Raw genomic sequence first — 12,409 nt, 5'->3', positions numbered from 1 at the left:
TTTCTTTCTTTCTTTCTAACTCTTACCTTCCATCTTAGTATCAATTCTAAGACAGAAGAGTGCAAGGGCTAGGCAATTGGGGTCAAGTGACCTCCTCAAGGCTACAAAGCCAGAAACTATCTGAATTCAGATTTGAACCCAGGACCATCTGACTCCAGGTCTGACTTGATCTATCCACTGTGCTACCGACCTGTCCCTATCCACTTTTCATTCCATCCTTCATGAAGGGTAACCTGGGTCATGAGGTTTTTTTTTTCTCCCCTCGGAAGGGAGTTTCCATTCATTAATAGGTTTCCTTTTCTCTAGGATGGTTCAGGTAACTCCTTCCCCAAAGGTTTTTCAGGGACTTTGGAGTGAAATTACTGAGGTCTTTGCAGGGAAGATAAATTTATGCTCTTTCATAACTGAAACCGGGGCTTTACTTAGGCTTGTTTGGTAGTGGTTTTGAGTCCCTTGGGTGATACAAAGGAAAATATTCTATCCTCATGGGAAAAGATGGTTGGTATTCAGTTCATATATGTAAAGGGACTAAAATTTGGTATTATCCACTTGGTGGGGCTTCTAGCGAAGGGAAAGTTTTGGCTGGTGGCCATTTAAGACTGAACGAAGGACAGGGTAAGACCCAGATCAATTTAAGCCTCAGGATAAACCATATGCAAGATATTTGAGACTTGTTGGGTATTTTAAATCAGATGATCTAGACCTGTGTTGGGAACCAGTGATGATATTAGAAATAGTGAACCTCATATTCCTAGTGGTACTCCTGGCCACCACACTTATTTTCTCCATATACTTTTGTTTATTTGTTTTAAAACTCTTTATCTTCCATCTTAGAATGACTATTATGTACCTATCAGTTCTAAGGCACAAGAGTGGTAAGGGCTAGGCAATGGGGGTTAAGTGACTTGTCCAGGGTCACACAACTAGGAAGTGTCTGAGACCACGTCTGAACCTGGGATCTCTTGTCTCCGGGCCTGGCTCTTAATCCACTGAGCCACTTAGCTGTCCCTCATCCCAAAACTCTGAACAAATTGTCCTTATATAATTTCCCCACTGTTTAAAAGTGATTGTTTATATTTTTTAAAATATTTTATTCATTTCAATTTGTTCTAGGCTCATCTTCCAGTTTAGAGCTGTTTTGAAATTATTTTAATGGTGAAGGATGCTTCAGAAAATTTGTAGGACCTTCTTACCAAGGGATGGCATATAGTGGAAGGTTGGGCTGCCTCTTGGGGTTATTGCAGAGGTGGTGACCCCAGTTGGCTCTCTCTTCTACCTCTTGACTGAACCCTTCTTAGGGTTTTGTGGGCCTTTTGGTTTGAATCATAAAAGCATTGGTGTGGCAGTGGGAAGGTGGTCAGATTGTTTTTCAAAATTCAAGTTTCTTGCAGGGTGTTTCCTTCAGTTCTTGACCATGGAATAGAATTGTGTTTCCCATCCTTTTCACTTTTGTATTTTTTTAAAATTTCAAATATTAGAACAATTTAAATCAGATTTTTATACTTTAGGAGTGCCTATTACATTTTTTTAAAAATTTTTATTTATTTTAAACCCTTAACTTCTGTGTATTGACTTATAGGTGGAAGATTGGCAAGGGTAGGCAATGGGGGTCAAGTGACTTGCCCAGGGTCACACAGCTGGGAAGTGTCTGAGGCCGGATTTGAACCTAGGACCTCCTGTCTCTAGGCCTGACTCTCAATCCACTGAGCTACCCAGCTGCCCCCTGCCTATTACATTTTAAATAAACTTTGAACCTACTGGAATAAGTCAAATTTACACTTAGCCCACAACACTCCCTAAACTCCTGTGGGGAGTTTTTTGAAGGCGGAGACTATTGTTATCTTTCTTTGGATAGCCAGAGCTTAGCCCAGAGCCTGGCACAGTTAAGAAATGCTTGTTGACTGGTTGAAAAGAGCTGGGAGGGTAATTAGTCAAGTAGTAACAATAGCTAGCATTTCCAGAGTATTTAGGGTTTGAAAGAGCATACCATTTGATCCTCACAAAGATCCAATTGGGTAGGAACTATTATTATTCCAATTTTACAGATGTGGAAACTGAGTCTATATGGCCAAGTGCTTTGCTTAGGATCACGTGGATAGCCAGTGATTGAGGTGGGATTTGAAATCAGGTTTTTCAAGTCATTTCAGAGCTGGAAGGAATCTTAATAAATAAAATAAAAGAGACTTCTCTAGGCTAAACATCCCCAATTCTTTCAACCAGCCCTTAAATAATCTACTTTGAGGTCTGGAAGGATGGCGACTTTACTTCTCTCTAATGTAGCCCCTTCTATTTTGGGGTTCCTTCTTCTTTGTTTGAAGTCTTAGATTCCCCACAATCCTTCCCAGGCACCATACCTTGGCTTCTCTTCATAGTTAAAGTCATGTTGGCATGGGCATTGTAGCCCCAAAACTATAGCAGTGTTTCAGGCAAACTATAATCAGGGAAGTTCCTTTGCTCCCTCCTATCCTTGTGATTCCTAACCCCAAACATCTGATGACTCCTATAAGACCCTGAGAAGATCATCCTCCTTGGATGGTCCTTTAGATGGACAGAGATGCACCTCCTGGATATTATCAAGTTGTGTCTCAGACATCCCTCTGTCCTCTGAACTACGAGGGCCACCCCCGATGTCTTCAGTCAGACCAAAACCCTCCCCGAATGCCTGAGTGGTTACCACACTAGAGTCGGGTCCTCACTGTTGTAAAGAGTATAAAAACCCCTGAACTGAGGCATTCTGGGAGCAACCCCTAGGGTTGTGTCGACGTGGAATCTAGAGACCCCGAACTTGTGGCCTAGTAAGATCAGATGAACCCCAAGTTTTAGGAATAGCTTGTAGGTTGGAGACCCCCAAAGCTTGTGCTTGTTCCCTGTTCCCATGAGAATCCACCCTGAAGGGAATCTCAGGCTAGCAGTTGCAGACTGAATAATGGACCCTAGGATAAAGCTAAGTGATTCTTTTGCCTTAGAAGCTTCTCCCATTGTACCACATCCCCCTTTCAGGGATCAAACTCAGGACCTTCAGCTCACAAGACTGACACGCTGCCTACTGCGCTAAAGAGCCCAGAGCCTGGAGTAATTGCAGGTCCCGGAAGTCCAGCTACCGTCTGAAGGCAGCAGTAGGCAGCACAACACTGGGGACAGGATAGAGAGAACCAGTTTACTGCACTATGAGCTCCTTCAGGAAAAGGCGCCTTACTTAAACTTGGTATTGGTGTTTTGTATACAGTAGCTGCTTCAGCAATGTTTGTGGAATGATTAAATGAATCTGTGGCCCTCAGCGGGATGCAGCAGTCCCCAGAGGTAGTCCTACAGCTCCCACCCACAGCAAGCTCATTTCCTCACGCATCCTGAGCCTCCTGTATTATTTCTCCATTGGGCAACTGAATTTCTCAACACTCTCTTTGTTATTGGCAAGCTGATTGTTTAGGCAGGGATCCAAGGCTCTCCCCATTCAGCTTCACTGGCCTCTCTCTACCAACGTGTGTTGTGGGGTACAGCCAAATGTTGTGGGGTACACGCTGGGCATCAAATGTTGTGGGGTCAAATGGTGAACCCCTTGAGTTCGGGAAGGATACCTTTTGCAAGAATGCAAGACTTCCGAAACTTAGCTTCAAAGTAAAAAGAGATTTATTAGTAATGTAGAGTTTTGGCCAGCAAGACACTATGAGTAGAACAACCCTGGGTTGCTCCCAGAATGCTTCAGTTCGGGGGTTTTTATATTCTTTTACAACAGTGAGGTTGTGATGTTGTGTCATGGTGTGGATGTGACTCTCTAGTGGTAAACACTCAGGCATTCGGTGGGGTGTTTGGTCATCTGACCGGGGTCTGCCTGAAGACCCTCATAGTTTAGGGAACAGATGGATGCTTGAGACACAGCCCGATGGCATCAAGGTGTAGCTTGGAGGTGCATCTCTATATCCATCTCAACCTAAAGGACGATTCAAAGATGATAATAATCTCAGGGTCTTATAGATGTTCTTAGGTTAGGAGTCACAAGGACAGAAAGGAGGGAAGGAATTTCCCTGCTTACAGTTTGCCTGGGTTTAGGGCAGTGATGGGCAAACTACGCCTGCAGGCCAGATGCAGCCCCCTGAAATGTTCTATCCAGCCCTGCGAAGTTATTCCTAATCTGACGAATACAATGAGTAGGATACAATACAAGGAAACTTCCAAAGGGTTGCCTTAGAAACAGACTGACAGAGGAGCATTTCCTTTCCTTTGGCCCCCACTGGTTTAGGGGGTACAATGCCCATGCCACATGGACCATATTTCTCTGTCAGTCAGGAGGTGGAAGAGATGGGCAACTGATAAAATGGGGAAACAAAACAAAATGCAAAAGAAAACCCACAAACTTCCTACTAATTAGAACCATCCCAAATGAGAACACAGGGCAGCCAGGTGGCACAGTGGATAGAGCATTGGGCTTGGAATCAGAAAGACTCACCTTTATGAGTAGTATCCATCCTCAGACACTTACTAGCTGTGTGATCCTGGGCAAGTCACTTTACCCTGTTGGCCTCAGTTTCCTCATCTGTCAAATGAACTGGAGAAGGAATGTCAAACCTCTTCAGCATCTCGGTCAAGAAAACCCCAAACGGGGTCTTGAAGAGTTATCCTGAGACAACTGAATAACAAACTGGCCCAGGGTTAGGCACATCATCTACTCGCACCCATGTCTATGGAGAGAATGAATGAATGCAAGGACAGTGCCCTACATTCTTCTGGTCTCTGGATGTGACTGTCTCCCAGCTTCCTTTGAACTAACTCCCCGGGGGAAGGAAGACTCACCTTAGAATCACAGAAACTCAGAGGCAGAGGAGAACTCAGGGGGCATCTGCTTTAATGGGCACCTGAACAGGAAGCTCTTCTATTAGTCAGCCAACATGAATGCTAGCCTGTTCCAGAGGCTTCGAGCTCAGTTCTGGGGCTACGAGGAGACAATGAGGGCAGCCATAACTACTGACTCCCACAAGTGAAAATGATAAACATAAATTCGATAACGGTTTTATTGTTCGGTCAGCCATTTGTCACGTCTGACTTTTCGGGGTTCGTTTGGCATTTTCTTTTTTTTTTTAAACCCTTCTGTTTTTGTCTTGGAATCAGGGCGAGGCATTGGCTCCAAGACAGAAGGGCCAGGCAGTGGGGGTTAAGTGACTTGCCCAGGGTCCCACAGGGAGCCAGTGTCCGAGGCCAGATTTGGACCCAGGACCTCCATCTCGAAGCCTGGCTCTCCATCCCCTGAGCATCCCCCATGCCTGGAACTCCCTCGGTGTCTTTTTCTCTGCCTCCCTTTCTCTTATTTCCTTAAAGTCTCAGCCAGAGGGCCATTTTCCCAGGCCTGTGTCTTCTCTGGAACCCCTTTCTTTCCAGTTTGTTCTGTTGGTTCATGCCATTGGATCGGTGTCTCCCCCATCCGCCTAGAAATCCTCTTGAGGGCAGGGACCCTTTCTGGGTGAGCTCAATGGTTAGCGTCGTTCCCCCGCAGAGAGGTCCTCGGTCAGTGTTCACTGGCTGGTCCTTTGGACAAACGGAGGCTTTGTTCCCGACGAAGTTCTGGGGTTGCCCAGTCATCCCAAGGAGAGTATTAGCCGGGATATCGTGCTCGCCGGAGCAGAGGGGTGGGAGGGAAGCAAGTGGGGCTGTGGGCTCCTGCAAAGCCAGGGGCCCAGAAGGGAAGCCGGGGAGGGGGGCACGCCTTGGCTGCCAACCTGGGCCCCCTAAGCCTAGAGAGCCGAAGGAGGGAGAGGGGAAGTTATTGGGGTTACGGGGCGCCTGAGGGGCATATAGTAGGCGCTGTATAAATGTTGACCCTAAGCTGCCCTCCCAAGCCCTGCTGTTCTGCCCTCGACCTTCTTCGTGACTTTGATCCAGTCCCATCCTCTCAATGGGCCTCAGTTTCTCTTTGTAAAACGGAGTGGGGGAGGGGATCAGTTGCCTTTTCTGTAACTTGGGGGAGGGGAGGATGGCTGCCCCGATTTGGTGGCACGTCACTCGCCTGCACGCATGCGCGACCCACTGCGAGGAGGCGGAGAGGAAACCACCGAGAGGAGGCGGGTCCTCCAGCAGCCTAGACAGGCCCAGAGGTTGCGCGTACACGCAGTAGCGGTGTTCTTGGGCCACCTCGTGGAAGCCCCGGGGAGGAGGCAAAGGAAGGGCAGAGGCACCCAAAACGGTCGTGTCACGGACCTGGAGGACCGGACCGAGCGGGAGAATTAGGTGAGCAGCCAGGGCCCGGCCAGGCCTAAAGACAGGACTGCGCCTGCGCGCTCACAGGGATACGCCTGCGGGGGCGCGCCCGCGGGAGCGCGCCGGGAGTGAGGGCGGGGGTAAGAAAGAGGGAGAGTGTGCAGGATCTTCGCCAATCAGAAGTCGCTCTGGAGAGCTATGTCGAGAGCCAATGAGCGAGCGGCTGGGACCTGTATGACCCGCCCTAGAGTGGGGAGGGTGGGAGAGGGGACCAGAGGCTGCGTCGTCCCCATGGCAACACTGCGTCTGAGCGCGCCCAGGATCCTCTTGATGGTCACAGTCTAGATGCTCTAAGGCCCTGCCCACCTCAGACATGACGTCATCATCGGGTGATGGCTGTATAAACGTGGGGAAAGAAAGGGTTTCATAGGCCAAGGAAGCCACCCCTTCCTCATTTTACACATGAGGAAACTGAGATTCCCCAGTTTAAGCATCTATTAGTGCTAGGCCTGGGGAATGAAAGGAAAACAGAACTGTCCAAAGGGTCTTCCCAGCCCTCCGAGACCATTCTGCTAAAGGAATGTGGTTAGAGCATAGGTTTCCCCCAAGTTTGGAATAAAAGTTGCCTTTTAATTTCATAGAAATTGGAGAAAAAAACAAACAAGCACAACTTTCTCAAACAGTAAAGCTTCAGGATATTAGTATTTTAACAAAGTGTACAAGCCTGGCAATTAAATCAAATGCAACAAAATAGCATTTATTAAATGCCTCCTACACCAGGCTGAGCATACAAAGCCAAAATGAAACAGTTTATCCCAGAGGAGTTTATGTTCTATTGCGGGAAAAGAACACACATGCAACTAAGGGATGGCAAAGTGTATGAAGTATTCACAAAGCAACTTCTTTTGGGGAGGGAAGAAAAGAAAGGAGAAGGGGGCAGTTGTATAAATAAGGCTCCTTTAGAAGTCTGTCCTGGAGCTGAGCTTTGAAGAATGCTAGCAAATCAGAGAGGAGGAAATGAGAAAGGAGGGCGTTCTGGGCACTGAAGGATCTTGGATCTAGAGTGGAAGGGGGTCTCAGACCCCATCTAGTTCAACCTTGGCATCTTGGCACAATAGATAGTAAATGGTCTTGGTTTCTAACCTGATTCCCTTTGTATTATGCCCCAGGGTGACTGGACTTTGGTGTCTTGTGGGAATTTGTCCACAGGGTGTCACTCTCTCCCTTTCCTAAAACAATCATTGTCTGCCTTTATTGAAACAGAAGACTTTGACCTGAGAGGGGCCTTGAATTGCCAATATTTGGCAATTGGACAGACAGTTAACTTGCTTTTGTAGAAAGGCTGCAGAAGGGGGCAATGGAAGGAGCCCAGCTTTTGGAGTCATATAATCATAGAATTATGGGATTAAGAGTTAGAAGGGATTTTCTCCATTGTCAAGTGTAATCTTCCCATTTATGGATAAAGAAATGGCTGAGGGGAAAACTGTCTTAAGAGTACCCAGTGGCCAATGCCAGAGTGTCAGTAATTGCTAAGCAAGGTTTATTACCTGAGCTTCACAGACCCTCAAAGAGTCCATGGATAGATTTTAGGGAGTCTGGGATTTTTAGGTAGGAAAAAAAAAAGTTACATCAATTTAGTAACAGTAAAAACAGAAAGTAAAAGTTAATTTCCTTTGTAGTCTTATGTATTTATTTTTGCATTTAAAAACAATTCTGAGAAGGGATCCATGGACTTCATAGGATTGCCAAAGGGGGTCATGGCAAGAACGTTAAGAACCCATGCTCTGAGGTGGTCTCCCATTTAATCTGTACATATATCGTATTTACATCTGTTTATTTACATTAAAATATAAACTAACTGAGGGCAAGGAATGTTTTTCCTTTCATTATATCTACTCCCAGAGCTGAGTTCAAGGCCTAGCACTAGTAGTAGATTCTTAATAAATGCTTATTGGTTGATTGATTCATTGAGTGGTGTGGTGAACTCAGCAATTGATTCGGTAGTCTGAAGATAGGCATGATTCTTGGCTCTTCCATTTGTTTGCTATACATCCTTTCTGATACTGTTTCCTTTTCTGGGTGACAGACTTTATTTATTAGCACCTCTCTCTGTCTTGTTAATAAGTAAAATAAAGTTAGCTTCTTTAATCTTATTGATATCCAGCCTGCACTCCTCTCTCCCGTCCATGAGAATATCATTATGATGTTGTTGAGTCATTTGATTGTGTTGGACTCTTTGTGACCACATTTGAGGGTTTTTTTGGGGCAGAGATTCTAGAGTAGTTTGCCTTTTTCTTCTTTGGATCATCTTACAGATGGGGAAACTGAGGCAAACAGGGTTAAGTGACTTGCACACAATTAGTAAGCATCTGAGGCTAGATTTGAACTCATAAAAGTGAGTCGTCTTCATGTCAGCACTCTACCCACTGGGCCATCTAGCTACCCTGTAGACTTGATTAAATGCCTTGCAAACATCCCCTTGAGTTGACAGTATTAACTTTACTCTGAAATCAGTTGACTGGCATGAGTTGTCCTTCATGAATATATGCTGGCTTACAGGGGTCAACCCTTTCTAAGTGCTTACAATCAAGCTTCTGCCATTCAATCGATTCTTGTTGTTTGTGGCCCTTTGACCCTCTTTGATCCTTCTTTCTTCTTTACCCCCCCTTTCCCCCAGTACTAATTCTGAGCTATAGGAGTAATGTCGATGGGCAGGAATAGTTTCAGGATGTGGGAATAGTTAAGACTGGAGGAAAGAGGCCTTCGGGAGGGCATGACAGTTGTCTCCTAGTATTGGAAAGAAAGTCAAGTGGAAGATCTCTGGGATTCGTGTGTGGTTCCAGGAGGCAGAACTAGGAACGGGCTCGAAATTGTAGAGAAAAATCTATTTTCTATCTAGAAATTATGAGAAAAATCAGTCAACGAAAACTATCCTTCTGACAATTAGGATTGTCCAAAAGAGGAATGGGCTGCCCGTCTTGAAAGATTTCATAGGATCATAGGCCTAAGGTGGAAAGGACTTTCTGGACTGGCCAATCCAAACCCATCATTTTATGGTTAGGGTTAGAATCCAAAGGGGCTCGACTTACCCAAGGTCACGCAGGTTACAAATGTCAGTGACAGAATAAGAGTTCAAATCCAAGGCTTCTGACAAATTGGAAGTTCTTTCTACTGTTCTACCAAGAGGCAGGTCATGAGTTCCTCATTACTCAATCTCAAGCAGAAACTGGACAGCCAATTGGAAGGACGTAGGCGAGAGGATTCCAGCTCATATGTGGGCTAGACTTCGATCTCTTTCCACCTTTTCGAGTCAGTGAAACCTCGATGTTGCGTCTTCCTAGAGGATCACCTCCAAGTCCTTTGTTTTGCCAAGGGACTCTCATCCAGGGGGTCTGACTCTCCATTATATCTAGGTCCCAGGCTAAAACAGCCCTCCATACCAGGACTGTGTAACCTGGATCCACGGACAGCTTTCAGAGATCATGAACTTGGACAGGAAAAACTAAACCTTTCTTTTCAATAACCAGTCAGCTGAAATTTAGCTTTTCACTGAATTACAAATAACAAAAGTTATTCTAAGAAGAGGGTCCATAGGCTCTACCAGCCTGCCAGAAGGGCTCCCGACTCAAAAACCCTGCTCGATCGCATTTACCTTCCCAGGGTCTAATGTGGACTTCTGCTTCCCCAGCCCCCTCTGCTCTTGGGCTGCCTGGGGAGTCTGAGATCCCTTCTTGCCAGCTGAGCCTGGGATGTGGCTCTGGGTCATCGCGGAAGCACCTCCTCTCTCCAGAGTCTAGGGGTCTGTGACTTGGGCCCTCATCCCCTTGAGGCGGGCGACGGCGTACCTCGCGGCACGGTGGACGTCCTTGTTCCGCAGACTGTAGATGAGGGGGTTGAGCAGCGGAGTGACCACGATATAGAAGACCGCAGTGAGCTTGTGGCGCCCGGCCGGGGTGGGCCCCCGGGGCCTCAGGTACATGGCCATGACGGTTCCATAAAAGAGGCCAACCACAGCCAGATGGGCCCCGCAGGTGGAGAGGGCCTTGCTGCGGCCCCGGGCAGAGGGCAGGCGCAGGGCTGTAGCCAGGATGAGTCCGTAGGAAGCCAGAATGCAGCCGAAGGGCCCCAGAAGGATGGGGACACCCATGGCATAGACCAGGGCCCGGTTGGGGGCTGTGTCGGCACAGGCCACCCTCAGAACTGCCGGCAGTTCACAGAAGAAATGGTCGATGGGTGGGCGCCCGGCACAGTAAGGAAGGCGCAGAGCGGCAGCAGCGTTGGGCACAGAGAGCAGGAAGCCCAGGGCCCAGGCGCCACCCGCCAGACCCCCACACAGACCCGGCGTCATGATGGCGGCGTAGCGAAGGGGCCGGCAGACGGCCAGGCAGCGGTCAACAGCCATGGAGGCCAGGAGGATGGCCTCGGTGCTGCCCAGAGACAGGGCCACATAGAGCTGAGCCCCGCAGCGGCCAAAGGGGAGGGCCGGCCTCGGGACCAGCATGTGTGCCAAGGCCTGGGGCACGGTGGTGCTCACGTAGGACACATCCAGCAGAGCCAGGTGGGCCAGCAGGCGATACATGGGCCGGTGCAGCCGGCCGTCCAAGAGGATCAGGGACACCAGGAGGACGTTGCCCAGGACGGTGGCCAGGTAGGAGGCCAGCACGGCAGCAAAGAGCAGGGGCTGCAGGGCCGGGCGAGTGGAGAGGCCCAGGAGGAAGAATTCAGCGAGGGCCGACACGTTCCCGTGGCCCATCCTGTGGGGCAGAAGAGGATTCAGTGGGGAGAGCCAGGGACTGAAGGGGAGCCTGAGGTTCGCCTTCCCCCCTCGCTTCTCTCCTCTTTCCTCTCTGTCTCCCCCACCCTGGCCCAGGGTTTGAGACCTGGAAGATGTATCAGAGGTTGTCTATAAGTCAAGATGAGGAAACAGGGCGGTGGAGTAGAGCATGCCTTGAGCTCGAGGCCCGAGTTCAAATCCTGCCTCAGCCACCCTGGTAAAATCAGCCGACCTCTCTCCTCCTCAGTTCTTCCAGTGTCCTCCGAGGTCCCACGGGTTGTAAGGACTGAGCCGGGACTTGTACCCGGGCCCTCCCTTCCCTGTTTGCTCTGTCAGTTGTGGGGCCGGCCAGGGCCCACCTGACTCAGCAGTGGGACTCACCTATTTTTAGCTTTAGGATTCATTTTATTTTTTCAAACCCTTTCCTTCTCTCTTAGAATCAAGGCCAAATAGCCATTCCAAGGCAGAGGAGTGGTAAGGGCTGAGCCATTGGGGTTAAGGGACTTGCTCAGAGTCCCACCACTTGGAAGTGCTGGAGGCCAGATTTGAACCCAGGACCTTCCATCTCTAGGTCTGGCTCTATCCACCAGCCCACCTAGCTGCCGTGACCCACCGATTTTTAAGCCGCACCCCCAAAAAGGAGAGGGAGTATTCTCTGTTAGCCGCCCCCCAGCAAGGAGGGCCGCCGGGTCATCCGTCACTTGGATCACGTGGCTCCGTCTCTGGCCCACGCTCAGGCCCAGGGCTTGGGGAACGCATCCTCGTTCATCAGCTGAGCCTGGGGCTGCCCAGCTTCCCTCTCGCTTTTCTGACTCCCTCTGCGTCCCCCTTTGTCCGGCCCCGCTCTCAGCAGCCTCAGCAGCCTCCGTGACCCCCGGCCTCTTTCCTCTCCAGCTCCCTCCCACATGACAGGACGTCGTCTCCCACTCAGGACGCCCCCAGAGCTTCCTGCCTTCAGGCTTCCCTTTCTGCCGAGCACACCGTCCGGGTTCCAGCCGCTCAGCTCTCCTCCCTAGCCCTTAGCCTCCGGCCAGTGGGCCGCTGGGCCTTGCGGATCCTCCTCTGTCGCCGCCGTCCTCCTCGGCCCCATGGGATGGCCCGTGTCTCCCCCGGCGGCCCTCGTTGTGCCCCCTCCTCCAGCTCCTGCTTCTGACCAGCTGGTATTCCTTTCCGTGCCCGGCCCGCTGCCCCTGGGAGGAGATGGAGCCCCCCCGGCCTGCCGTGCGGTTGTTGGCGCGCCATCTGCCTTTATGGGGCCCTCGCGGGGTTTCCTGGCTGGCATCCCGGAGCTGTTGGCCATTTCCTTCTCCGGCCCATTGGACAGATGAGGAAACGGAGGCAAACGGGGGACCAGGCTCAGCCTAGCACTTGGGCAGAGGCGTCTTCCTGATCCACGGCCGGCGTTCTGGGCACTTTGGCCCTGGCTGGGGGCCCGAGAGCGTGCTGTGA

General features: G+C 49.6%; 1 protein-coding gene across 1 annotated transcript; it reads right to left on the bottom strand.

Moving 5' to 3' along the window:
* Positions 1–9,979: 9,979 nt before the first annotated feature.
* On the bottom strand, positions 9,980–10,939 carry LOC123240779 (olfactory receptor 2G3-like). The gene has a single exon (XM_044668492.1). The coding sequence runs from the start codon at positions 10,937–10,939 to the stop codon at positions 9,980–9,982; it is 960 nt and encodes a 319-aa protein (XP_044524427.1).
* Between the last annotated feature and the right edge of the window lie 1,470 nt (positions 10,940–12,409).

This window comes from Gracilinanus agilis, chromosome 3 (assembly GCF_016433145.1).
Source record: "Gracilinanus agilis isolate LMUSP501 chromosome 3, AgileGrace, whole genome shotgun sequence".
NCBI classification, from domain to species: Eukaryota; Metazoa; Chordata; class Mammalia; order Didelphimorphia; family Didelphidae; genus Gracilinanus; species Gracilinanus agilis.
The sequence above is the reverse complement of the archived record's forward strand: the minus strand, read 5'-3'. Positions and strand labels throughout refer to the sequence as shown.